Raw genomic sequence first — 24,885 nt, 5'->3', positions numbered from 1 at the left:
TTTCACGATTTTTCAAAAATAGCAGATATACAAGCTCGTAGCGCGGCACTCGGTGCCGCGTTACGAGCTTGTAGATCTGCTATTTTTGAATAGCCCAAAGTGTAAAATAATGCTTTTTAGCTCAAATCTAAAAATGAGACAGTTCCAGGTCTTAATGGGTTAAGAAGAACCCAAGAAAAGATAGCATTTAAAACATATATTCAGTTACAGATAAATGAATTCACAAAAAGGAAAAGGGCATTTTGTATCTCATTTCAGTTCTAGGTTCTACAGAGGCCGGCTGATAGGAGGGGGGTCATGGGGTCGTTGCTATGGTCACAGCATGGTCACAGTGATACTGGACACCATCACCATGACCAGCAACCTTAACCCATTAAGACCGGGAACGCATCATCTGTGTCATTTTTAGATTCCTTTGGGCTATTCAAAAATCGTGAAAATCTTTCAATATACATATTTTTATAAGGCGAACATTTGTAACTGAGATCTTATTGCTTCTGTCGATTCTACAAATGTCTCCTAAATCGTAACAGTTTTCTTTTTTTCTCTTTTACTTATGCTTTTATATATCAGTGGTTCTTCAACTTTTTCATGTCAAGGACCTCCCAAAATGAGAAAAAAAAAAACTGAAAATATTTTGTTCCAGGGACCCCCAGAAGCAAAGATTTGAGTTGAAATGTATTGAAAGATTTGCACAATTTTTCAAAAAAAGAAAATAGCCCAAATAAATGTTAAAATGACACAGATTCTAGTGCCGCGCTATGAGCTTGTAGATCTGCTATTTTTGAAATATCGTGAAAATGTGAGCAAATCTTTGAATATATGAGCCATTCTACCGAATTGGTTCAAATTCAGAGTTGGAAATTGTGTGAAATTTTAATTCTATTTTGGAAAAACTTTGACTATATTCATGTTGCACCAGATCTAAGGGACACATATTTAGTAAAAGTACAGTCAATTATCATATTGTATTTTCATAATCTTTTGGAATATCTTTCCTCTCCCAAAATGTGTCACTACCGAAACATGTAGAATTACCTTAGAATAAAGATACTTATATGAACGTATTCATTTATTTTTTCATCCTCCCCTGTACAGACTATTTCTAAAAATTAATGAAGGTGGTTTCTACAATTAAATAGATTAAAATGAATATTTTAACAGATTTTTTAATATTGAATTCTTAAGATTTATCAAATGCTATATTTCTTTGTAAAATGTATAAAGTTGATTATATTGATTTCAGAATTAATGATAGTTGAAATTACACATACACCTAACCAATCATTATCCTAAAATACTGGTTGATAACTCACTATCTTTGATTTTTGACAAAATAACTGGTGTTTCGGTTGTGACTGCACTATTTCGGTAGTGACTGTATTGTTACGGTAGTGACCATAGTATTTTGTTTACAAGGCTGTGCCATAGCCACTTAACTCTTTTTGCTAAACATTCATTGTTGACATAACGCATACACCTAACCAATCATTATTATAAAATATACTCACTATCTTTGATTTTTGACAACATACTGTAACTGGTGTTTCGGTAGTGACTGTAATGTTATGGTAGTGACCATAGTATTTTGTTTACAAGGCGGTGCCATAGTCACTTAACTCTTTTAGCTAAATATTCATGTTTGCTTTATGTTAGAAACATAATGAAAAATTATCAATAAAATATATGAATTCATTATTGAAGCAATAACAATAGGTCTCATCTTCCATATAAATGTATTTGGAAGGACAAACAATATTTGTAATTAATATTGAAATTAAGTATTTTGTAACGGAAACACTTGACTAAAACATTTACAGGTCACTTGAGCATGCATCAATATTTTCACAGATAAGCCTAATGCTTTAGACACTGCTGGGCTTCTTTGGACATGCCTCTGAGTGACTTTCTCAGGTGGATGGATTAAGATGATGACCGTGTCCATGGTGCACAGTATCATATATTGTCCTCCATTTGCAGCTGTAAAAGAGACATGGATGGATTGTGGATAGTACAAATAAGTTGATGAATGCTCAGTGTACCTTTGTTAGTGGGCAGCTCTTTTGGAAGGATTGCGCTTATTCTGCATATCTGTTCGTCTTCCACGTAGATGAGCTTGACTTTAAGAGGTACAGTAGGAGTGTGTTATAAAGGGCTTTAGCTGTGGACTTGTCGGACTCGTACCCCTAGCTACTTGTGATTCTTCAGTTAGCTTCATGGTGGCTCCAACTCCATAAGCAGGCCCTTTTCTGTGACCAGCTTCCAGGTACATAATTTACAGCAGTGAATCCCATCTGGAAGGTTCTTTCCTTGATATTGAACGGTCGGCCCATCACTGATGAAGAGGTTTTTGGGTATTTGGATTGTTGTCCTTCAGGAACTAAATCTTTGGTTGAAGTTGAACACAAATGGCAGGATGGTCATGTTTCATGGAAGGCGATAAGACATAGTGAGTGTACCATATGTCGTGTACACAGACACACACATGTGGTGTACACAGACAACACATCTAGCCCACATCTCTGTATCACAGATTTTGTGACACTGATCTCCTCTACTTCTCATAGTAGAGAAGATCGAATGCTCATGCATTCCTTTTTCATAGTCCTCTGTCTTCATGAGCCACAGGTACCACCATGTGACTCCAGTCCCTGATGCACTTGTGGTGTGTTGGAGTGACTTCCTATACATGAGACGTTAGCCTGTGTGTCACAGCGTAGGTCTTCTGCAACTTTGCTCAAGCTCTTCAAGTTAATAACTACTGTCTGATCACCTTCGGTGCTAGGTCATGTGGAAGCCCAACAAAACTTCTCCATCTCCTTTGCCTGTCTCCCTCTGCCCCACTTTTTACATTTTGTTTTGGCATTTAGGTGTTTTATCTCTCCCTCAAAACCTCATGACGAAACAATGATGTCACTACCGAAACAATGATGTCACTACCGAAACTTGAGCATTATGTTTCGGTAGTGACTGTTTTGGTAGTGACAATTTTAGCTAGTTTTTAGCTTAACTCAACAATGCTAGGCAAGACATGGCTTGCAAACACAGCTTTGAGCAGTTGTACATGGATAAAAAAACATCACATTTGAAGTAAAACCCAAAAGGAGTTTATCATTTCAGAAATGATGTGTTCGGTAGTGACAATCCTTAAAAATACACACAGATTTTCAGACTTTGGAAGACATTTACTTCTGACTGAAGTAAACTATAGCTACTCACCAGGTGGCCATGATGAACAGGAAGTCTATGTCATTTCTTGGTGAAAAGTGTGGCTAAAACCAGGCTCCACCTATGGACTAAGATGATATTAGTACACATGTAAGGTCTGACTACTTAATTGTTTTTTAAAATAATGTTTTCATTGTGGGACTGCAATTTCAACCAATTCGGTAGAATGGTCCATATATGTTTTTCAAAGAAAACATTTGTAACTCAAATCTTTGCGTCTGGGGATTATAAAAAATGTAATATAAATTCTACGTTTTTTGAAAAAAAAACAAATATATATATGTTGCTATAATCAGTGGTTCTCAAACTTTTTCATGTCAAGGACCCCCAAAATGATATGAATTTTGGCCGCAGACCCCCATCTCAAAATATTTTGTTCCAGGGACCCCCAGAAGGTGTAATAGAGTTAAAAATGTTCGCTATGGAAGAATACATATTCAAAGATTTGCACACATTTTCACGATAAAAAAAAAAGCGCAGATCTACAAGCTCATAGCGCAGCACTCAGTGCCGCACTATGAGCTTGTAGATCTGCTATTTTTGAATAGCCAAAGCAATCTAAAAATGACACACAGATACGTTCCAGGTCTTATAGGCTTAAGACCGGTAAGGATGCATCCACACATACCATGCAAGTTGACGCTAGTTGTCTCAAGCCCTTGTTCAGGCTCCGGACGTACTTTGATATGTTCAGTTTATATAATACTATGATATGTTCAGTTTATATAATACTATGATATGTTCAGTTTATATAATACTATGATATGTTCAGTTTATATAATACTATGATATGTTCAGTTTATATAATACTATGATATGTTCAGTTTATATAATACTATGATATGTTCAGTTTATATAATACTATGATATGTTCAGTTTATATAATACTATGATATGTTCAGTTTATATAATACTATGATATGTTCAGTTTATATAATACTATGATATGTTCAGTTTATATAATACTATGATATGTTCAGTTTACATAATAGTGCCCATACCCTAGGTGGGGTTGTTGAAAGGGCTTTTCTGTGTGGAGTTTGCATGTTCTCCCTGTGTCCCTTAGGGTAGGTAGGTACCCTCACAAAAAACATGCAGTAATCCTGGTCTCTATACTGCCTCCCCCTGGTGATGGAGGGGAAAGGAACTGGTTGGAATAACGTGTTCCTTCCGCTCACTACGTCCAACCGGGGAATTCCCCCCCTGTCAGGTGATAACTCCTCATGCATTGAAGGAGGCATGAGCTCAGTTCTGGGCTCTCCCTAGGCTGGCAGAGGGAGAGTAGCGGCCAGGATTACATAGGCAATTGGCACTGGTAGAAAAAATGGACTATACAATTGTGGGATTAAAAAAAGGATAGAAAACACATCCACTGATCATCAGGGTGGCACAGCGGTGAAGTTCCTGCCCACCACTGCAGAGACTAGGGGTTTTGAATCCTCCACGGTGCATCCGGCTTGGCCAGGCTCTCCAGCGAACACAATTTCTATCGCTACACTAGCCTCCTAGAGGTTGGCCGGAGCCTGTTCAGTCGGATCTGAAACCGAGAGGAATGGCATGTTCCACCACATGCGTTACGTACACCCCCCTGGTGAAACTCCTCACTGTCGGGTGAAAATAAATGGCTGGCGACTCCATGTGTATTGAATTAGGCACATGGTTGTCTGCAGCCTCCCACATGACCTAATGTAGGGGTTGGCAGTGACGGGGACTACACAAGAGGGGAAAAACGTTGAATTGGCATAATGACCAAATTGGGAAAAGGGGGAATATAAATAACCGCACCCACTAACACACACACACACACACACACACACACACACACACACACACACACACACACACACACACACACACACACACACACACACACACACACACACACACACACACACATCTCCCACTGTCTTTGCCAGAGGTCAGGTGTTACCTGCACACACGCTCCTCAACACGGTGGATGTGGAGCTGATCTATGAAGGCACCAAGTATGTGCTGACCGTGACATGACAGCCTCCCAACTCCTACGTGCTCATCATGAACCATGCATCTGCCGAGGTGTATGTCCATCGCCTTAGCGGCAGAGGCCTTCTGCAGCTGTACCACCTACTGTACATGAAAGAGGAGGTGGACAGGTACATTGCTGTTTAATGTTTAGAACCTCAATTAACCTTCATCGTATGACGCTGTGGCATGCTGAAAATAGCCGATCTAACACGTCGACTCGCACACGGCACGTTGGGAGCTTGCAGATTGCCTATTTTTGGGGGGTGACCAATTCCTGTTGACCTTTTTGGGGCATTTTGTGCCCAATCCTCCCTGCCATTCTGATTTGTATATACACTATTCAATGGTTAAACTTGGTTAGTACTGTTTTTGTTTGTATTTTGCAGGTATCCCATCACTATCGGGAACACGACTTGTGTTTTTGAGAAGGAGAATGACCCGTCCCTGCTGCGCTCGGCAGGAAAACTCATCCAGTACACTGTAGAGGACGGTGGGCACGTGTTCTCTGGCCAGTGCTATACTGAGATGGAGACGTGATATCCAAATGAAAGAGCATTAACGTCAAATTCGCCCTAATTTCATGGACATGAATTTATAGATGTAAACTGCATTAACATGTGTGTTTTCCAGGTGATGAAGATGGTGATGACTCTGACCGCTTCAGAGTCTGCGGCTCCAACACTGGCAAGGAGGGATCTCGCATGGTCTTCATCAGCCTCTCCACCCTCTCCCTAAGCTGGGGAGATGAACAGCATGTTTATCAACCACTGTACTGTGTTGCTATCAGCTAGGTAGGTGTTTGTTTCTTATGCACGCGTGAACTCAGACCTTGATGCAGAAGAACGGTTCGGGCAGGCAGTAGCCATTCATGATGTGGATCAGGTGGTCCAGTGTACTGTGGAACACTCTGTGTAGCTTCTCCCCTCTCAATGCTACAGCCTGGATAGTGGGCAGGGCCGCTGTGTGTCTGGTCGCATTCTCCCTGCTGTTGAGAAGGCTGTCAAGAAAGACATGACACAGTATGTCAGCCACACACACACACACACACACACACACACACACACACACACACACACACACACACACACACACACACACACACACACACACACACACACACACACACACACACACACAATGCATGAGCAGTGTAGACTTCATGTTATGTCTTACCTTGTCTTACCATCTGCTCTGCTCTGCTCTGCTCTGCTCTGCTCAGCTGCTGCAGGGCTGCTGCTTCCGTGTGCGCTGCTCTGCGGCTGCACCGCGATCTCAGAGGGCCTTGTATGCCTTATTGTTTTCGTTATTTGTGTTGTCCGTGTGCCTATATGTCGTTACATGTTGTGGGATACAAGATGAGAGCGGTAGAAATTACTCTGCTGCTGATCCTATGGACTATCAACTCCTGCCTGTCGGTTGAACAGACTCAACTCGACACAAACATCTGGCGTGAAAACGGCGCGACCGGGACCGCCTGTGTGTACAGCCGAGCTGCACTGCTGGCATTACGGCCGCCGGAGCCGAACACAACGGCAAACCACGTTCACCTACCGGTGTTTGATAACATCCCCGTGGAGTTGATCCGAGGAAAGAGGAAGAGGAGACGAGGGAAAAGAGGGGGAATTCGGACCCGACTACGGAGGAGATTCACCCGCCCCCCGCTCCCTTCTATCGTTCTGGCCAACGTGCGTTCTCTGCACAACAAAATAGGCACGATACGGACATACACCAGGTACAATCATGATTTTCGTGAGGCATCACTGTTATGTTTCACTGAGAGCTGGTTACAGCCATCAAAACCAGACTCACTTTATGAAGTCCCCGGATTTACTATGGTACGACTGGACAGAGGTGGAGGGAGTGGCTACGGTGGTGTATGTGTGTACATAAATGATCTCTGGTGTCGATCCTTCTCCGTCAAACTTAGGATATGCGACGATCCCAACGTGGAGATCCTAGGCATGACTTTAAGACCTTTCTACCTTCCCCGCGAATTTGGGTGCATTTTACTGTTTCTAGTATATGTGCCTCCTAAAGGGACGGGAAGAGCTGCACAAGCAGCAAAAAACATTGCTGACTGTGTACACGGACTGCAACTGCAGTATCCAGAGGCACCAGCCATCGTGCTTGGGGACTTAAATCAGTGCTATCTGGACACCGTGTTGCCAGGATTCGAACAATATGTTAAGGATGCGACTAGGAAAAATAACATTCTGGACAAGTGTTATGTGAACATTCCAAAAGCATATGTTGCCACGGTTGGGCCGCCTATATTGACCTCTGATCATAATGTCGTGTGCTTAACTCCAGTCTATAAGTCAAAACTGAAGAGGGGAAAACTGGAGAAGAAAGTAGTTAGGACATGGACAAATGAAAGCAAGGAACAACTAAAAGCATGCCTGGACTCTGGACTGTACAGATTGGGACACATTTAGAGAAAGTTCATTGGACAAAACAACCAATGTTACAAATGATTATATTATTTTTTGTGTACAGCTGGTTGTTCCTACAAAGGAAATTAAAATCTTTCCGAACAATAAATCATATGTGACCAAGGACATAAAAGATGTAATAAATGAAAGGAAAATAGCCTTCATAAACAAAGACTTCGGTGCACTCAAGTTGACGGAAAGAAAGCTCAAAACAAAAATGAGGCAGGCAAAATTGACACATAGACAGCATCTAGAGGATGCGTTTAAAGCCAAAAATCACAAAAAGGCGTGGGATACTATGAAATCCATGACAGGAATGTCATCCCCAACCAAACCTATTGTGACAGATAATGAACTTGGCTTTTCTAATGACCTAAATACTTTCTTTGCCAGATTCGAATCATTAGGCGATTCCTCTAAGTGCACTGAAATACTCAAGGCTGTAACACCTGCCCCCTCAGACAGAATTGTCATCACTGAAGAGGATGTCAGAAAAGTGTTTCGGTGTACTAACACAAGGAAAGCTAATGGGCCGGACGAGTGCAGTGCTTTTCTCCTCAAAAACTTTGCATCTGAGTTGGCTCCTGTGTGGCAACCAATTTTTCAAACCTCTGTAGACACACACACAATTCCTCTGTGTTGGAAAACCTCACACATAAAACCACTACCCAAAATCCAATGTCCAAAAGAACATAAGGATTATAGACCCATAGCTCTCACTTCAGTGATCATGAAATCACTGGAAAGAATACTGTTGCAACATCTTGTAAGTATAACTAAAGACAAATTTGACCCCTGTCAGTTTGCTTATAAGAAAGGTTGCGGTACAGAGGATGCGGTTGTCACACTGGTCCACTTCATTACAAAACACCTAGATAAGTCTAATAAGAATTATGCAAGGGTGCTGTTCTTAGACTTCTCTTCAGCTTTCAATACAATACAGTCTGATATTCTGGTGTCAAAGATGGTGCAGTTGCAACTGAATCCATACTTAATTCACTGGTATGCTTCCTTCCTTACTAACAGAGTACAGAGGGTGAAAGTGAACAAAACCCTCTCCGCAGCATTAACTACTAATGTTGGTGCTCCCCAGGGTTGCGTAAGCTCAGCTGTACTTTTCACCCTTTATACTGACAGCTGTCGTACTGAGGAATGTCTGTCTGAATGTCGCACTGACAAAACAGACCAATACATTCTAAAGTACTCTGACGATACAGTTTTGATTTCCCTTTTGGATAGTTCCAGTGATCCTGGACTGCACCAACACAGAGTAAATAAGGTGGTGGAGTGGAGCGATAACAACGCTCTTATCATTAACACAAAAAAGACAGAGGAGATTGTTTTTGGTGCCCCACTAGAGATACACAGATCCCCCATAACTATTCATAGTGAACAGATCAACCAGGTATGTTCGTATATATACCTAGGAGTAGTAATTGACCACCTTCTGTCATGGAAAGAACAGATTGAATCAGTGGGTAAGAAGACAAAGCAAAGAGTCTATTTCCTTCGCCGTTTGAGATCTTTTGGTGCTAGTAGACAGATTCTTCTTTTGTTTTTCACTTCTGTTATAATGAGTGTTCTTCAGTACTGTAGTACCACCTGGTATGGATGTCTGTCTGTAGCCTTAAAGTCACAACTGCTGCAGCAACTGAACATTTGTTCAAAGATTGTTGGACAGCCACTTCAGAGGCTCTATACAACTACGTATAATGATAGTATGATAAGGTTGGCAAGGAATATCACTTCAAACACTAGCCATGCTTTGTATGGAGAATATAGGTTGCTGCCTTCAGGAAGGAGATACGGTGTTCCTACATACAATAAGGTCAAACTGAAGAGGTCCTTTGTCCATCAGACGACACTGAGGCTCAATCAGGATTTATAGGCCAAGGGTAGGCTGAGAGGTGGACATTGCTCTTGTCTTTGTATGTCTTTATGTATGTATTTTGTATTGTGTTTTGTTTTTCTTGTGTCATGTCAAATGTGTGAACTGTTTATTGTTGCATACATGGCTGCTGGGTCGCAAGACAAATTTCAGTGTGAACTGACAATAAAGTATTATCGTATCGTATCGTATATCGTCTTTTGTCTGTTTTACAGGAGTGTACAGGTATGTGAAATTGTCAGTGACAGACTGCAGACGGTACATTCTGTTCCTATACGGTTCTTGGGGGCCAAAGCAGTACTACCAATTCTGTTGGAGAAAGTCAAGTCGGCCACAGGAGGTCTCACCGGCTTTGTCCTCACCGACACACAAGACAGCATATATTGTATAATGCAGGGGTCTTCAACGTTTTCAGGCCAAGGACCCCCTAGCTGAGAGAGAGAGATGAAGCAGGGACCCTTTCTATATTGTATAGAATGGTGTTTCAGATATACTTTTGCTGCTCTTTTCTCCCTCTACACCTATAACTCTTTGCTAAAAATAGCCGATCTACAAGCTCACAACGCCTCGCACTGCGAGGCGTTGTGAGCTTGTAGATCTGCTATTTTTGGCTAAAGTTCTCCTCAGAAAAGGGATGCTAGGGTTCAAGTGGTTAATATAAAAAAAGAAAAATCATATCACACAAAGATTTGGCGGACCCCTGTAGTAACTCTGAGGACCCCCTGTTGAAGATCCCTGGTATAATGTATAACATTGTGTTTCATATGTATAGACATACGTACCATGTTGTGCATTCAAGCTATTCAAATAATAGATTAATATATTCATTCATATCCACTGCCATTAGTAAACATACTTAGACTGAGAAGAATGTAATACTATCAACAATCTACCATACTTTAAGTATATTTTGATGCCGATACTTTTGTACTTTTACTCAAGTACATTTTGATTACCAGACTTGTACTTGTAACAGAGTGTTAATACAATTGCAGTATTGATATAATTGATTCATTGATATTCATTGTTAAATAAATATTACAATGTATGTCTATTATTATTATTATTATTATTATTATTATTGCTGTTATATATTTCGCTAACTTCTTCTCTTTAACTTTTAAATGAGTGAAATGACGTTTGCATTGAAAACAAATGTATCTATTTTTGGTTCGTGCGCATGTGCGTGCTTGTAATTGTGTGTGTGTGTGTGTGTGTGTGTGTGTGTGTGTGTGTGTGTGTGTGTGTGTGTGTGTGTGTGTGTGTGTGTGTGTGTGTGTGTGTGTGTGTGTCTGTGTGTGTGTGTGTGTGTGTGTGTGAGGGGAAGGGGGGCGGGGCTTGTGTCGTGTTCGTGTCGTGTTTGTGTGTGCACGTCATAGAGTTGTTTGGGTGCGTGCGTGTAACAGCGTGTGTGTGTGTGTGTGTGTGGGGGGGGGATGTGCTTGCGTACACGAGAGAGGGCATTCCCGGGGATGCCCTCTCGCATGTACGCATGTCTGCTTGTCAGACCAATCACAGCCCTTGCTGTGTTGTCCCGCCCCTTAACTACGCCGCTCGTGCAGAGCTCGGCTCACTTGTCAAGGTTTACAGCGGATGCTAGGTCGCTCGATACTAGGTCTCTCCGGTCGATGATAGATTACTATGGAAACTGTTCTACTTGATTTCGGTTCATATATCACTGATCTACTTTCATTTCGTCGTCTGTTGTCTGAGGTGAGTAATATTACTTGATATATACTTTTTTCCCGCCTTTATTACTTTATATATATATATTCCCCGCCTTTTTTGGACCCTACATCTACATGAACGTTAAGATTTCAAACACAGTTTGTACCCCATGGCCACGGATGTTATAATTATGTACGGGCCCTCAGAAATAGCCGTATCTTACGTATTGTTCAATCAAAACGCATCTTAATCCGATCGGTGGCCATTTGCTCATAGCTGGCACACTGTATCAGAGTGCAGTACACCTACCAACCGATGGGTAATACAGTTGAAAGCACACGGCGGACATGCTGAGAAAATGGCCACCGATCGGATTAAAATGCTTTTTATTGAACAATACTGAATATACGGTTACTTCTGAGGGCTCGAACAGAATTTTCACATCCGTGGCCGTGAGGTGAGAACTTTATATTTGAAATGTGAACGTTTATGTACATGTACGGGCCTTAAATGAATTAAGTGCAAACGCCAGGTTACGTTTGTTTCAGGCCCCAGGACTCTGTTGGTTTGTTTTCATAAACTCATGTCACAATCGACCTGTCCATAACAATTCATTATACAACGCAGAATACGATACGATACGATACGATACGATAATACTTTATTGTCAGTTCACACTGAAATTTGTCTTGCGACCCAGCAGCCATGTATGCAACAATAAACAGTTCACACATTTGACATGACACAAGAAAAACAAAACACAATACAAAATACATACATAAAGACATACAAAGACAAGAGCAATGTCCACCTCTGAATGCAGCTTTTAATCAACATGGCATTTGTTATATCTTGTCTGTTAAAATTGAGCTTGTAGATCTGCTAAAACTAACTTTAAGCAGCCTCTGAAACTGGGTTAAAAACAACCTAGGCTAACCAGTGCTAACGGCTATAAACGTATGCCTACAACTTCTGCATGGCAGTGACGTTTTAAATGATTACATTATCAACAGTATCGCTATCATGTTTATGTATTTACCAGGGACACAGTGCACATTAATCAACATGTTGGTTTTCACATCCGTGTAATGAACCAGAGTTAGCCAGAAGCTAGCTTTCATCTGTAGTCCCTGAGCAGGCTGTTAAAAGTGCTGATATAATAACTATCCATACAAAAACGGTTGTATTAATACCATACAAGACCAGTAGACATAGTACAGGAGACAGAACAATGATATTTTATATGTTAGTGGACTTTACTGAGACAATGGCAAACAACGTGGCTTTGACTCAGTATAGAGTAACATGAGTTTAACTCTAGAAGGAGATGCTGTTGTAATGTGACTGTTTTACTAGCAGTAAATAGACATTCATTTGACGCACTGTTTGGTTCAACAAGTGTTTATCTGCACCGAGCAGCATTGTACTGGGTTGACTAATGTTAGAGGACGCCGCGGTTTTGTGGTTGTTTTCATTAACCTGGTTGCTTGTTTCTCTGAACCTGGCAACTTGCCATGTCCGCTTATTATAAGCGGATGGTCGCGCTTCTTTTGGGGCTTGTTTTGGGGTTGAAAAGGACCGTAATGAGAGTAGACGGTACCACGGTCGGTCGTACCGTGTCGGTCGCGCATGCGCGCCACTCTCAATTGTATATTAGGATCATCATATTTATGATTATGTCCACATTTGCCTCTAAATTGTGGAGAAACTGTCGATGCGGAACCAAACTGTCAAGCAATTGTTTCCGCCCAGACACGTTTCACTGTCGCACATGTCGAAAATAGCAGATCTACAAGCTCACAACGTGTGAGCTTGTAGATCTGCTATTTTCAAATAGACTATGTATAAAATAAGGCTAAAGGTGGTTAAGGTATGTTTTATAATGTAATAATTTATATCTTAAAAGTAACTAGTAACTAAAGTTTTCAAATAATTGTAGTGGAGTAAAAGTACAATATTTGCCTCTGAGATGTAGTGGAGTAGAAGTAAAAGTATTGGAAATTGGAAATACTCAAGTAAAGTAGAAATACCTCAAAATTGTAGGCAAATAGGTTTTATAGAATGTTCATGAATAGGAAATAATATTCACATTTATATTCATGAATAACTTTGGTTAACTAGAACACTGACCTGACTTACTTGCAAATCTATGCCCACATCAAGACTTTATTTTAGTTTAAATATTTGTCCCTTCCTGCTCCAACTTAGAAGGACAGAATTGTGTAAAGTGGGCAGGGATCACGATGTAATCTATTGGTTGCTTCATGCCAGTGTTAGACTTGATTTAAGAAGTAGTGCTTTTCCAGTCAGAAGACAGATTGAAAGAAGCTGTCTGATTCAGTACACACTGTGCTTTTTATATCGTCAAAATTGCCTTCTGGTGTCCAGATGCTTCAGTTATCACAAAGCAGCTGAATGCCGTAAATAAATCCCCTCTTCTTTATTCTTTGCTTTTTCATTTAGTAAGGATTTTAAGGATGCACGATTTTGGTTGATATCCAATTACCGATTATTTATTTCTTGGTCAAATGAATCAATACTGCTGTTTCTCTTTTCGTCTATTACTATTATAGCCTACCCTGATTTGTTTTTCCCTGCATCAGGCTTATTACAGTTATTCATTTAATATTATGTCGCAGATTGAAGGGAAGATGGAAATATTCTTTCCTTAGGGCGATCTTAAACACTAAGTGTTTACACAACATGACCGGCACTTTGGCTACCATAGTCTGTTGGACACCTGTAAGGGGGAGGAGGAGAGTTTGCTTGTTTGGACAGCAGCATAATTCCCCATGTTCATCAGCGGTGACCATGTATCACACAGACTATGAAATCATGTCCGTTAGAGCAGTGGTTCCCAAACCTTTTAGCTCCAGACCCAAAATAAATCTTATGTCTCGCCGTGACCCAAACTAGTGAAAATAGCCGATCTACAAGCTCACAAGATGCGACATGTTGCGAGCTTGTAGATCTGCTATTTTCACAAATTCTGGAATTTGTGAAAAAAATGGAACCAAATGGACCCTGACGGGTCCATTTGGTTCCATTTGTACACTCTCAGAGTTAAATTGACATAGATTTTACAATATAAATTGCGGTCCAAGTGATAGAAATGCCATTAAATGGGGGTCCGTAGCCCTAATGCATGTCAAACTGGGGGTCCTTGAAATTAAAATGGTTGAGAATCACTGCTAGAGCCGTAAAAAATCTTCTCTTATGGGGGTCCCTGGTATATCTTTTGAAATGGGGGTCCGCGGGCTAATAAGTGTCAATTTGGGGGTCCTTGACACGAAAACGTTTGAGAACCACTGATTTAGAAAAGGGTTTGGACAGCTGCTTTTTACAACAAACCCTCAAACGTGTTGCTCTGCTCCGTTCCCCAGGTGGTGAAGCTTCACACCAAGCTGGGGAAACCCATCCCTTCCACGGAGCCCAGCGTGGTCACCCAGACCTCCTCCTCCACCACGGCCGCCCCCAGTAAGACCCCCTCCTCTGGCCTGGGCAGCTCCAGCACCACCTCTTCGTCCCTGTCCATGGGCACCTCCTCCTCCAATGCTTCTGCCTCCCACCCACAACTCCTCCTACCTGAAGCCGGTGTAGTATATTTCTCAACATAAGATACACATTTAAGTCATATGTTAGAAGTAATAGGATTGCAGGTCTACTTTGGGCTGCAGACAGAAGAGTGGATTCAGACCATTTGTGGGCTCCAGCCTGGCTGTGTGGGGGTAGGCTAAATTAGCATTGCCTTTTGTTTAACATGGAGTCACAAGGTCTCCATCCTGGCACACCCGAAGTGGATCAAAGACTGATGCAATCACCTCTCCAGATACAGACATTAACATTTCAAATGTACCTCCTCTTTTTCGTATGTGGCCACATGCTATAAGATGGGGTGTTTTGTGACTGTGTGGGGTGTGTGTCTCAGGCCGGAGGGCCGCCTGTGTGGACCTCAGGGTCTCCACAGAAAGCTGTTGTACTCTGTCTGTACTATGATGAAATAAACTGGAAGAAGTAACCTCACTGCTGGAGTGATGTCTCATCCATTCTTCACCATCCATTCACATCTCTGGAACATCAAACTATCTTTACAATATGGCGTTGTTGGCAATTAGTATAGTGCATAAAACCTGTAAGTCTGTGGTTTTAAGATACCACATATGTCGTGGACGGCAGGATACCACACCGGTCAACATAGTGAGGGGTGGCGGGGGGGGGGGGCGCTCGGCAACAGTCTGTCGTCTGCCAACTCCACCGCCCCCCCGTCAAGAAGGCCTCCGCCCCCAAGATCAACTCTGTCGGTCAGTAGGTCCCCTTTGAATTTTGACGTCTCCTGGCGGTATTTGACAATGACTTCATTCTTCACCTTGTTGCCATTATGCTCTGTACTGTGTTTTTGCTGTATTCCTGTTTGATTTGTATAGCTCTGCATTTAACCAGTTCAACCACATGAATCCTAGCGTCCCTATTCGGGGCTTGTCGTAATAGGCAAACATTCAGTGTAAACAAAAATCGTCTCACTACACGTCACGAGGCGTTGTGTGAGCTTGTAGATCGGCAGAGATTGATGAGTGATAGAAAAGGGCGGGGCCAATTACAGACCCCTTGCACACCCATCTAAGTATATAGGGTTTAAGTCATTGAACCCCTATGTACTTCTCACACAATGAATAAAGAAAACGACTTCCATTTTCACTTTAAAAATGATAAAACATTTTTGTTTTGACAATTTGCACCTATAATGACGTGCCCAAAATAGGGACACCAGGTTGAAAGTGGTTCAAACACTCATCACTAATAAAGAGTGAAGCTGGTTTCACAGAGCGTGCTTTGCACTCAAAGGCTACATGTCAATGTCTGGATAAGTCTCTGCCAACTTGTGTAGTGATGGACGGCAACCAGGCGTGCGTTTCCAAACCTAACATTTCTTGAAGTTCTGTGCCTTGTAGAATAACAAGTGTATAACCTAGTTTAACCATGCAGTCAAATGGCCAATAGTTCACTCCTGGCCCTTGCAAATGGAAACGGTCATTGTTTTCTTTTTTTTTTAATTGTTGTGATTTATTGCATTTGTATGCTGTCCATTAGTCAAAGCATCTGTGGACTAGTGACTCCTCAGTAAAATGTAAAATGGAATGTCACAGTTTTAAGTAAACCAATACTAAGAATCTTTGAATGGGATTGTGTGTTAATAGTGATGTTTTGTTTGTTTTTGCATGATCAAAATTTTGATTTGCAAATTCTTATCGGTTAATCAATTCATTTTTTGTGTGTATTTACGATTAGAGGTTGGGTGTTCACTAATGTCTATGGTAAGTTTACGGTAACTTTTGATTGAAAAATAAGGCCCAGCTACAAATAATAACTTCTCTAGCTGTGGTCTTTTGGAGCAGTAAGGATGAAGTCATTAGTAGACACAATTTCGTGTTTTATCGTATTTGTTGGCTGTTCACTTCATCCAATGCCATCTGCAAAACTCACAACACCTTGCATCGCCTATTTTCGCCACTAAATAGGCAATTTATGAAATATTGGAAGAGGGTTTGTGCCCAATAGCAATGGTCTGAGACTAAAGAACCCTACCTCCCCCTTCGCCCCTTGCAGGAGGAAACAAACTGCAGACCACGGCGAAAGCGGATGAGATGAAGGCGGCGGAGATATCCAAGCCAACGCCACCCTCCATGGCTGCCCCAGAGACCAAGAATGATATCTCTGATTGGCTGTCTGCGGCGGCGCTAGCTGCACTGCAGAACGACGTGCAGCCTGTTGGACACGACTACGTTGAAGAGGTATTCTGACAGTTCACTTGGGTGTTGCTTGCCAAAAATAACTGATCTACATGCTATCACGACACATTGTTAGCTTGTAGATCAGTTATTTTTGTGAGTATAAATTATATTGTGAAATTTTCCTTGGCAAAAAAGTATGCACAACTGCAGCAGCCCAAATAGGGAGACAGCTGTTTTTTGTTTAACAAACCCCACTGGCCATGAACCAGAGGGGAAGGCCAGTGCTGTGGATGTGGGGATGTAATCGTACTATTTTGCACTCCATCAAACACAAGTATAAAAGAGTTAAAATGAAGACTGGCTCTGAGTCTGCCGTACAATTGTATTTTTACGGCGTTGCTCGGCCATACCCTACCTGTCTATGAGAGGGTCTGTGTGTCACAAACCACAGGACCGATCAGTGCTAAACTTTGCATGCACGCTACACAGAATTAACTCCACTTTGGAGCCATGCTGTTGGATCCTTTAAGAGTTCAAGTTAAAAACCACTGCTATATCAGACAGGTACGTTCAACTCGCCACTGACTGGACTCGTCATGGTGAAGAAAAGTCCTCCTAGAGCTGTCATTCTCAAAGCTTTTTAAAAACTTTGATGACCTCCAGTTTGGTGTGCATTAGGCCAGTGGTGCTCAAACTTTTTAATTTCAATGACCCCTCATAACTCTGAGAGTGTACAAATGGAACCAAATGGACCCGTTCCAGACCTGTACGTGTCCATTTGGAACCACCTCAAGGAACCCTGAGCGTCCCTGGACCCCCACCACTGCATTAGGGTCCATTTGCTTCCATTTGTACAAAAAAGGTCAATCTATAAGTGTGGTTCTCACAACGCTTGTATACTCGGCTACTTTTGAAAATGTTTCACAATGACCCGACCACAACAAACATTTATTTATTAAAACATCAAAGAGTCACGGCACACTCATGGCTGCTGATGCCAAACCAGTTTATTAAGGACAAGAGAACAACAAAAAAATGTGTTGTTTATATCCCACATGGTTTTGGATAATGGATATGTTTTGTGTTTTGTGCAACCTTTAAAATAAAGTCATCGTTTTGTACTATTCTCTATTTCCCCACATAGCCCCCAAACCAGCGTACACGCAATGTATGACGCCGTACACCCAGACCCAGCAGACGCGCCAGGTGACTGCCATCAAACCGGCCACGCCCAGCCAGGCCACCTCCACCTTCTCCATCTACCCGGTGTCGTCCACCGTGCAGCCCGTACCCTCTGCTGGAGCGTCCGTAGTGCCGTCGTACTCCCAGAGCCCGACCTACAGCACCAACGCTGTCACATATTCTGGTAAAGAAATGCCCGGCCGTCACCCACACATACAAGTTACCCACACGCTAAACCCAAACGTAGTCGAGCAATATAGTAGAATGTGAGCTGCAGAAACACATTTAATTGATCTGGGTGCCATCGTTATAATAACCCATTAAAACCGGGAAAGCATCTGTCATTTTAGATTTTAGCTGTATAGCAAAACAAGTTTTAAGAACACTTAAAAGATCTCTCAATAAATGTTCAAAAATAGCAGATGTACAATCTCACAGTCATCACTTCGTGCCGCGCTGCGAGCTTGTACATCTGCTATTTTTGAATAATTTTGAATGGATGCAACGTGTTCATTACTTTGCAACGTTCCCCATACATAGGCTGTCGCTCGTATTCGCTTGCGCAAAATTCACTTCAGTCGAACATAATTATTCAACGTACGCGAGTTGTGTCGCATCGGGCGTAGATGCAGAATCTTGTCACTCAAAACACAGTTTAGCTAGACTGCACATTTTAGAATGGAGGAGGAAGCCAAAAGTTCCCAGTGTTAAACGCTGACGCATTTGATTTCTTTCTGAGATGCTGTGGCTTGTAGACTTAGAATAGGCTCTATGCACAGCAGCCATATTATCACTTCTTTCATAGGTGTTACCAATGATACTAATGAAGGCTCTGTTCCATTTAGTGTAGCACAGTGGTTTCCCACGACCCCCATAACTCTGAGAGTGTACAAATTTACATACATTTGTACACTCTCAGAGTTACACACCTGCAAGGGGCCATTTGGAAGCCCATGAGGGTCCCTGGACCCCAACTGTAGACCCACTGGTGTAACAGAGTGTTTCCAGTGAGCCAACATGCACAATATCAGCACCCTGACTCTGTTTGACCAGAATGGAACAGAGCTTTCATTAGTATCATTGGTAACACCTGTGAATGTCTTCATGATATGGCTGCTGTGAATAGAGCCTATTGCTATCTTTAAAAAATATATTTGATTGAAAAGCATTTCTTCATCACTGCCCCTATTCCTGCTCCATAGGTACGTCTTACTCGGGCTACGAGGCTGCCGTGTACTCTGCTGCCTCCACATATTAGCAGCAGCAACAGCAGCAGCAACAGAAGCAGGTGGTGGCCGCGGTAGCCGCTACAGCAGTATATGTGGTTTCTACACTGTTACAGGTGGTCCAAATGCTGGCGACGGAGCTCCCGTCTGTGAGGAAAACCAGCTAACCACAGAAACCCAGTGTCATGAGGCCATTGTATATGGCTGTATGTATGTATGTATGTGGCTCTTCAACTGCCTTGCATTAACCCACTAAGACCTGAGGAAGCGTCTGTGTCACTTTTTCATTTGAGCTAAAAAGCATTATTTTACACTTTGACTATTCAAAAATAGCAGATATACAAGCTCATAGCGCGGCACCGAGTGCCGCGCTATGAGCTTGTAGATCTGCTATTTTTTTAAATATATATTCTTTTAAAGCGAACAATAACTCAAATCTTTGCTTCTGGGGGTCCATGGAACAAAATATTTTGAGACGGGGGTCCGCGGCCAAATTCATATCATTTTGGGGGGTCCTTTACATTTTGCAGAATATAAATTATACAGCAGAACATGTCCGTATGGTTCATCTTGCATATTGTGGCAATAAAAGTGATTCTGGAGGCTACCTAATCGTGACCAAAACATCCCATTGCGATCCGGCTCTAAACTGTTTGCAAACGGTGACTCATTTTAACAGCAAGACTAATAACGTTCTCTTTTCACAGACTGGGACCAGTGTCCAGGGGCATCTGGACAGCATCACAGAGAGCCTTCAACCCTATCTGCTTGCTGTGGGTATCCAGAAGAGTGTGATTGACAAACGTGCAATCCCTTGTAAGTCACCCAGGGGTTGACACTAACGCCTGCCCGACTCACCCCTCCTCTCCCCTCTTCTAACCTTGTCTCCTCTCCTCTCCCCTCCTCTCCTCTCCCCTTCTCTCCTTCTCTCCATATCTACAAGCTCACTGTGAGTTTAATGTTTGGAAAATAGCAGATCTACAAGCTCACTGTAAACTTGTTGCCTTATTTTAAATAGCCGATCGACAAGCTCACTTGTCAGCTTGTAGATAACTTGTGAGCTTGTAGATCTGCTATTGTCACTATATTTATATAGTGACAAATATATATTTGTGTCTAAAATACAGTATTTTTGCTTGAAATTTTTAGCTGTGGCGTGGCTGTACACTGGATTTTGGTTATTGTTTAAAAAAACATAGGGTACATTAACCACTTCAGCCCCATAAACTTGGGCTATTTGAAAATGGCAGATCTACAAGCTCACAATGCAACATGTTGTTAGCTTGTAGGCTTACAAGCTCACTTGTCAGCTTGTTGGACACTTGTGAGCTTGTAGATCTGCTATTGTCTATTGATATGCATGTACTTTCATAGCTTTGTGTCTAAAATATTGTATTTCTTTCTTTTACAGCTCCTGCTGCGGACCCAGGTGACAGACACACCATCCCAGACCTACTGCAAGGTGTGTAACTATCTAATGTTGGCTTATTGACATTGTCTTGGGGTCAAATACTAGGTTGTGGGGGTCTGTGGTTTAATGCATAGGCTAAAAAATGGAAGCTCTTTGACACTACAATAGTTTGAGAACCACTGGTATTCAGGTGACATGTATATGTTGCTTACATTTTCTATAGTTGTCAGCTATAATATAGTTGCCGTAAATGCACTGATGGGTGAGAAGGGAAATCTTGTATTCGGTCCTGAAGGAGATGGGGAGCCAGTGAAGTGAGCGGAGGGTGGGTGTGATATGGTCATATTTTCGCACTCTCATCAGGACCCTAGCAGCGCTGTTTTGGATGTATTGGAGCCTTTGGAGGCTCTTGTTAGGGATCCCGATGAGTAGTGCATTGCAGTAATCCAGCCTGGAGGAGATAAAGGCGTGGACGAGTCAGCTGACTGAAAGGTGATAATAGGGGGGTGATTAGAGGTGTGGTTATCCATATGTGGCCAATATTTCAGCACAATATGACAGTTTTCAAGATGGATCTTGGCACTGTTTCTTTGCTATTGTCCAGTTTATAGAAAGCTATATGCTGATAGCCATCATTGCTTTGTGTTTCTTTAGTAACAGGGAACAGCCTGTCTCTGCAGGTCCTTTTTAAACAGAAAATTAAGGTTGTGTTGGCAATTTCATCCAACCATAATCAACAACTTGATTGTATAGGATGTGTCCTGTATGAGTTCTCTCTCCTGATTGGATGAAATTGGTCTCTCAAAATCACAATTTAGTTTTAAAGGCAGTTACTGTATTCACCCAGAAGCAGTATAATAGCAGTCGCACCCCTACTTAAGTAAAACTGTGTTTGCATACTGGTACAGTGGTGTAGTTAACTGGTATAGTTGCTGTGTTTTCACGTCGTGGATGCAATGTATTATTTAGTATATTCGTTTCCATTTGAAAGTATGCTTTAATAAGTACCTGGCATACAAACATACTCACTTCTGTGTGCCTACGTGTCTTTGGGTCATTCCAGGGCCAGTGTTTAAAGGAGGAGTTCACCCAAAAAATTACTTATTTTCTATCAATTGCACACCCTATGAAGCCTTGAATCCATGGATTATTTTTAGTTTTTGTCGCATTCCCAAGCCAATAATTTGATTCCCGTCTCCTACCAGCTAATGTATCCGGTAGGAGACACAAAGTAGAGTATTTGTGTCTCCTACCGGAAATACACACGGTCATCAAATTATTGTCTTAGGAATGCCACAAAAACAAAAATAAATCCATGAAATCAAGGCATAAATCACAGTATTATTCATATTGTAGCATTGTTTTGCCTTATTCATATTATAGCATTGTTTTGTCTTATTCATATTGTAGCATTGTTTTGTCTTTTTTCATAACTATTGATTGTGAAGCATTTGTTTGAAAAGAACACTAACACTTGTTTCCCTGTTTTTCAGAAGCCGTCCAGCACTGACATTTTTTTTGCCTTTAACCTTTTTCTACTTTTCAGGAATGTTCTTTGTGAATAATTGTCATATTTCTAAGATAATTGCATTCCATTTATGTTGTGGCTCGTGAACCGGTAGTACCCAATTTCTATAACACAATATTGGCCATCCCTGAATTTAATAACAAACTCACACATGAAATAATCAATTCTAACAAATGCATAACAAACTATTTTGGATTGTATACTGCCTTTTCATGACCCACTACCTTATATTTACATGTGCATGTTGTAAATGTTTAACTCACCATTTGTTTTTAGGGCTGTAAGACTGTAACACTTATTAGGACTAAATTATTTTTTAATTCATTTTGACAAAAAAAAATTTTTTATTCAAACAGCCAATATACACTTATTAAAATAGGACTTAATTTCTTAATTAAACTAATAAATGTAATCCCAAAATAATTATGGAAAATGTTACACATTGATTCATTGATAAATACAAAATTAGATATCTACAAAATACACTTTGAGATAATTAACTTAATCAATATAGTTGCAGCCCTACAATTTGTACCTATTTTTCAGAATGTTACATGTTGTTTAATAATATATTAATATATTTACCAGGAGCTTGCTTGATCCCCTTTTTTAACAAATGGGTCGGTGCAAGAATTCTTTCCCCGTGCACTCCTAAATTGGCTGAAATAGGAGGCGGGTGTTTTGCTTCACCCTGGAAAATATTGAATTTACTTAAAAGTTAGAATATAATTTTGGATAATAACAGTAATAGTAGTAATAATAATCATTATAGCATCAACAATATATCTGTCAATAATAAACTGTTTACAGGCATTGTAATAGTTACCATAATATATAATTGTATAATTACTAGAAGTTCGGGCCGCTACGCGGCCCGAACGTCTAGCGTGACGCGTCGTTCACTTTGCAGTGCCACCTTACAGGCACCTCACAGTGTGAGAGAGAGTTTTGTGCTCTCCTAAATCCACGGCAGGCTTTGAAAGTACCCACTTCAGAAAGAGGTGACGTGCATCACCTCTCCAATGACCAAAACCCACTTTGTGATTACTCAGACCTGGTATGGCAGACCTGTGGGGAGTGTGCAGTGGTGTACAATGTGAAAAGATAGTTGAAATCGCAGGAGATGAAGTTAGCAGTTTATTTGTGTAAAGGGTCGTCGGCGTGGGTTGTGTTGAGGATGGAAGCCGTCGAACTGGTGCATCCTACCTATTTATAGGAAGGATGTGATGTCATGCTGTCGTGAGATTACGTCACACTGGCGTGTCTCATCGTGATGTCACGACCGTGATGTCATATGACGTCACACTGGCTACATACAACGTTACAGACAACCGACATGGCGCAGGATTCAAATTGTATATATAATAAGATCACTAATAACTATAATTAACCTATATATAGAATCATAAAATATAACCATACTATTATTACATATATAATCATAATAACAACAACTATAATAACAATAATTGATAGGACATTATACCAAATATATTGATGGTGTTGCTTACAGTAAAGGTACCAATAATACAATTGTGTTAATAAATACTTTAAAACTATATCTGCTCTGCTTTGTCTCTACTTATTATTCTTTTTACCATGTGTTTGAAAAGTGAATCTATATGTTTGGTAATGTATTTAGTCACATGTATTTAACATTTACAATGAATACAGATGTGTGTTTTTTTTTTTTTTTTTAATTACTATTCATAATCAGAAGGGTTCTTCACTACTAAAGCTGAACAAAAAGTGAAACTTTGGAATGTAACATCTCTTAATACCTAAGCCCATACACATATGAACATAATACACAAAAGTTGTTTGTTTAACTGACAATAATTTTTGCCTTCTACAATCTGGTGTTTTAATTTATTTGACCAACTTATCCACTTAACGGTTTGATCCATGCAAGAGTCAAAGCTTGTAATTGTAAGTGTTGTCAGACTATAATCTCTGCCTGCTGGACAAAATGGACTTCAATCCCTCTACTGTGTGTAAAATTGTGAAGCAATCTACATGGACATTAGAGCTTATCCAAAACGCCTGCCTGGTGATGACAAGTCTGTCACAATGTAGGCTAAACAATAGTTTTTCATTGTGGTATTGACGCCATTCAGTAACATTGATGTGCCTGATATGCTGGGGAGTATCTATTTTACAATATACAAAATGGTATGGCTTCAAACCAGCTACTAGCCAGGTCGACAAGTATCATAATGGTTCCACATGTATTATATGGTGAGACATTCCCTGTACATTACAAAGTATTTAATATCTATTATCAGGCTGGGGAAAAATAGGTGCTGAATCTTATACTCACAAAACATGACATCATAATATAAGGAAAACGTGAAATGTCTTCTGAGTATTTACAACTTGTTTGCAAATAGCAGATATGCCATTTACTCTATATACACAGGGTATTGTCTCCTCACAATATCTCAGATCAGAACAATAAGGTAAAAAAAAAAGGCAAGTTTGCTTTAACAATAATTTATTTTGAGATCTTCAACACCACTGGGGACTGGACTGTGAACTACTATGTGACGATGGATTCCTTGGACCCCCATGGCTGCAACCCAGAACTCT

The 24,885-nt window shown here is 41.0% G+C and overlaps 1 protein-coding gene across 1 annotated transcript; it reads left to right on the top strand.

Annotated features, from left to right (window-relative positions):
• Nucleotides 1-14,640: 14,640 nt before the first annotated feature.
• On the top strand, nucleotides 14,641-19,445 carry LOC311039449 (zinc finger RNA-binding protein-like). Its single transcript, XM_084049335.1, has 4 exons — nucleotides 14,641-14,697; nucleotides 16,825-17,009; nucleotides 18,094-18,315; nucleotides 19,334-19,445. The coding sequence occupies exons 3-4, from the start codon at nucleotides 18,120-18,122 to the stop codon at nucleotides 19,387-19,389; spliced, it is 252 nt and encodes an 83-aa protein (XP_083905461.1). The 5' UTR covers nucleotides 14,641-14,697; nucleotides 16,825-17,009; nucleotides 18,094-18,119; the 3' UTR covers nucleotides 19,390-19,445.
• Nucleotides 19,446-24,885: the final 5,440 nt, after the last annotated feature.

This window comes from Gymnoscopelus microlampas (genome assembly GCF_963454915.1).
Source record: "Gymnoscopelus microlampas genome assembly, chromosome: 23".
NCBI classification, from domain to species: Eukaryota; Metazoa; Chordata; class Actinopteri; order Myctophiformes; family Myctophidae; genus Gymnoscopelus; species Gymnoscopelus microlampas.
Note: the sequence above shows the minus strand (reverse complement) of the source record. Positions and strands in the feature narration are given on the sequence as shown.